Here is a 1,144-nt window from a genome sequence, read left to right on the forward strand (position 1 = left end):
ATGTGGGGCTCAAACCCATGAACCACGAGATTATGACCTGAGCCAAAGTTGATTGCTTTTTATCCTCAGTATGGGCCATATTTCAGATTTATTCAAACTCTTAGAAGTCTACCCTCTTTCTGTGTGCTCTCAACCCGAAGTGAGACTTTTGGCTTGGAAGGAGTTACCTGTGTATTAAACTACTGATCAGTGTCACCCAGTTCTAATCTCTATCTCATTCTAAGGGTACCATACCCCATGTCATCCTTACCTTTCCGTTGGGCACGTCTGTCCTTCTATCTGTGTATTTATAATATTCAAGAGCAGCAGTTGGCCAACTGGTCCCTACCCAACCATCCAGGCCATGTGCCTCAAGAATTCCTTTTTGCACAGCCCTGTGATGACTTTGGCCCGCCTCTTCTACCTACTCGAGTAACTCCTTTACCACTAATTTAATTGTCTGTGTTTCCATTTATAGGATTTTACCTAGCCGTATGGCCTGCTGTCTCTGCCAATTTAAAAATACTATTGAGGTTGTCTGTAAGACCGTCAAGCTACATTGTGACAGTGCATGTCTGACAAATGGCACACGTTGTGGTAAGTCCTAATTGCCTGATGATAAATTTGTAAATTTTTATTTTATTTGTGGTTTAACTTTTATTTTTAATCAACAATGATAATTTTTTTTAATGTTTATTCATTTTTGAGAGAGAGAGCATTCACGTGCGTGAGCTGGGAGGGGGCAGAGAGTGAGTGAGGGGGACAGAGAATCCGAAGCAGGCTCTACACTGACAGCAGCAAGCCCCATGCGGGGCTGAACTGTGATAGCATGACCTGAGCCAAAGGGATGCTTAACTGACTGGGCCACCCAGGCACCCTAACAATGGTAAATTTTTAAACTAATGATGTCATTGCATTATTTTTACTCATTCAGAGTTCAGATCCCTAAATTTCTAAGAACTATTCCTTTGTTAAAAGTCAGATTCTCAGTTACATTATTAAGTCAACTACCCCCAAATGAAAACCTGTTCACATAGTGCGTCACAGCTTATAAGCTGATTTTACGTGCGTTAGGTCTCAGGTGCCCTTTGTCTTATAGGACAGGTGGAGATACCTTTTTGTTTATTTTGTTGTTTTTATAAGTGTGTAAGAGTACAAGTGATGC

The 1,144-nt window shown here is 41.2% G+C and overlaps 1 protein-coding gene across 1 annotated transcript in view; it reads left to right on the plus strand.

Moving 5' to 3' along the window:
- The window catches only part of LOC122236274 (leucine-rich repeat-containing protein 37A3-like), a 50,698-nt gene that overhangs the window by 38,722 nt on the left and 10,832 nt on the right, over nt 1-1,144 (plus strand). The window contains exon 11 of the mRNA XM_042977147.1: nt 458-576. Coding sequence (XP_042833081.1) covers nt 458-576 — 119 coding nt within the window. The remainder of the gene's footprint in view (nt 1-457; nt 577-1,144) is intronic.

The sequence above is a fragment of the Panthera tigris genome (genome assembly GCF_018350195.1).
Source record: "Panthera tigris isolate Pti1 chromosome E1 unlocalized genomic scaffold, P.tigris_Pti1_mat1.1 chrE1_random_Un_scaffold_62, whole genome shotgun sequence".
Classification (NCBI taxonomy): domain Eukaryota; kingdom Metazoa; phylum Chordata; class Mammalia; order Carnivora; family Felidae; genus Panthera; species Panthera tigris.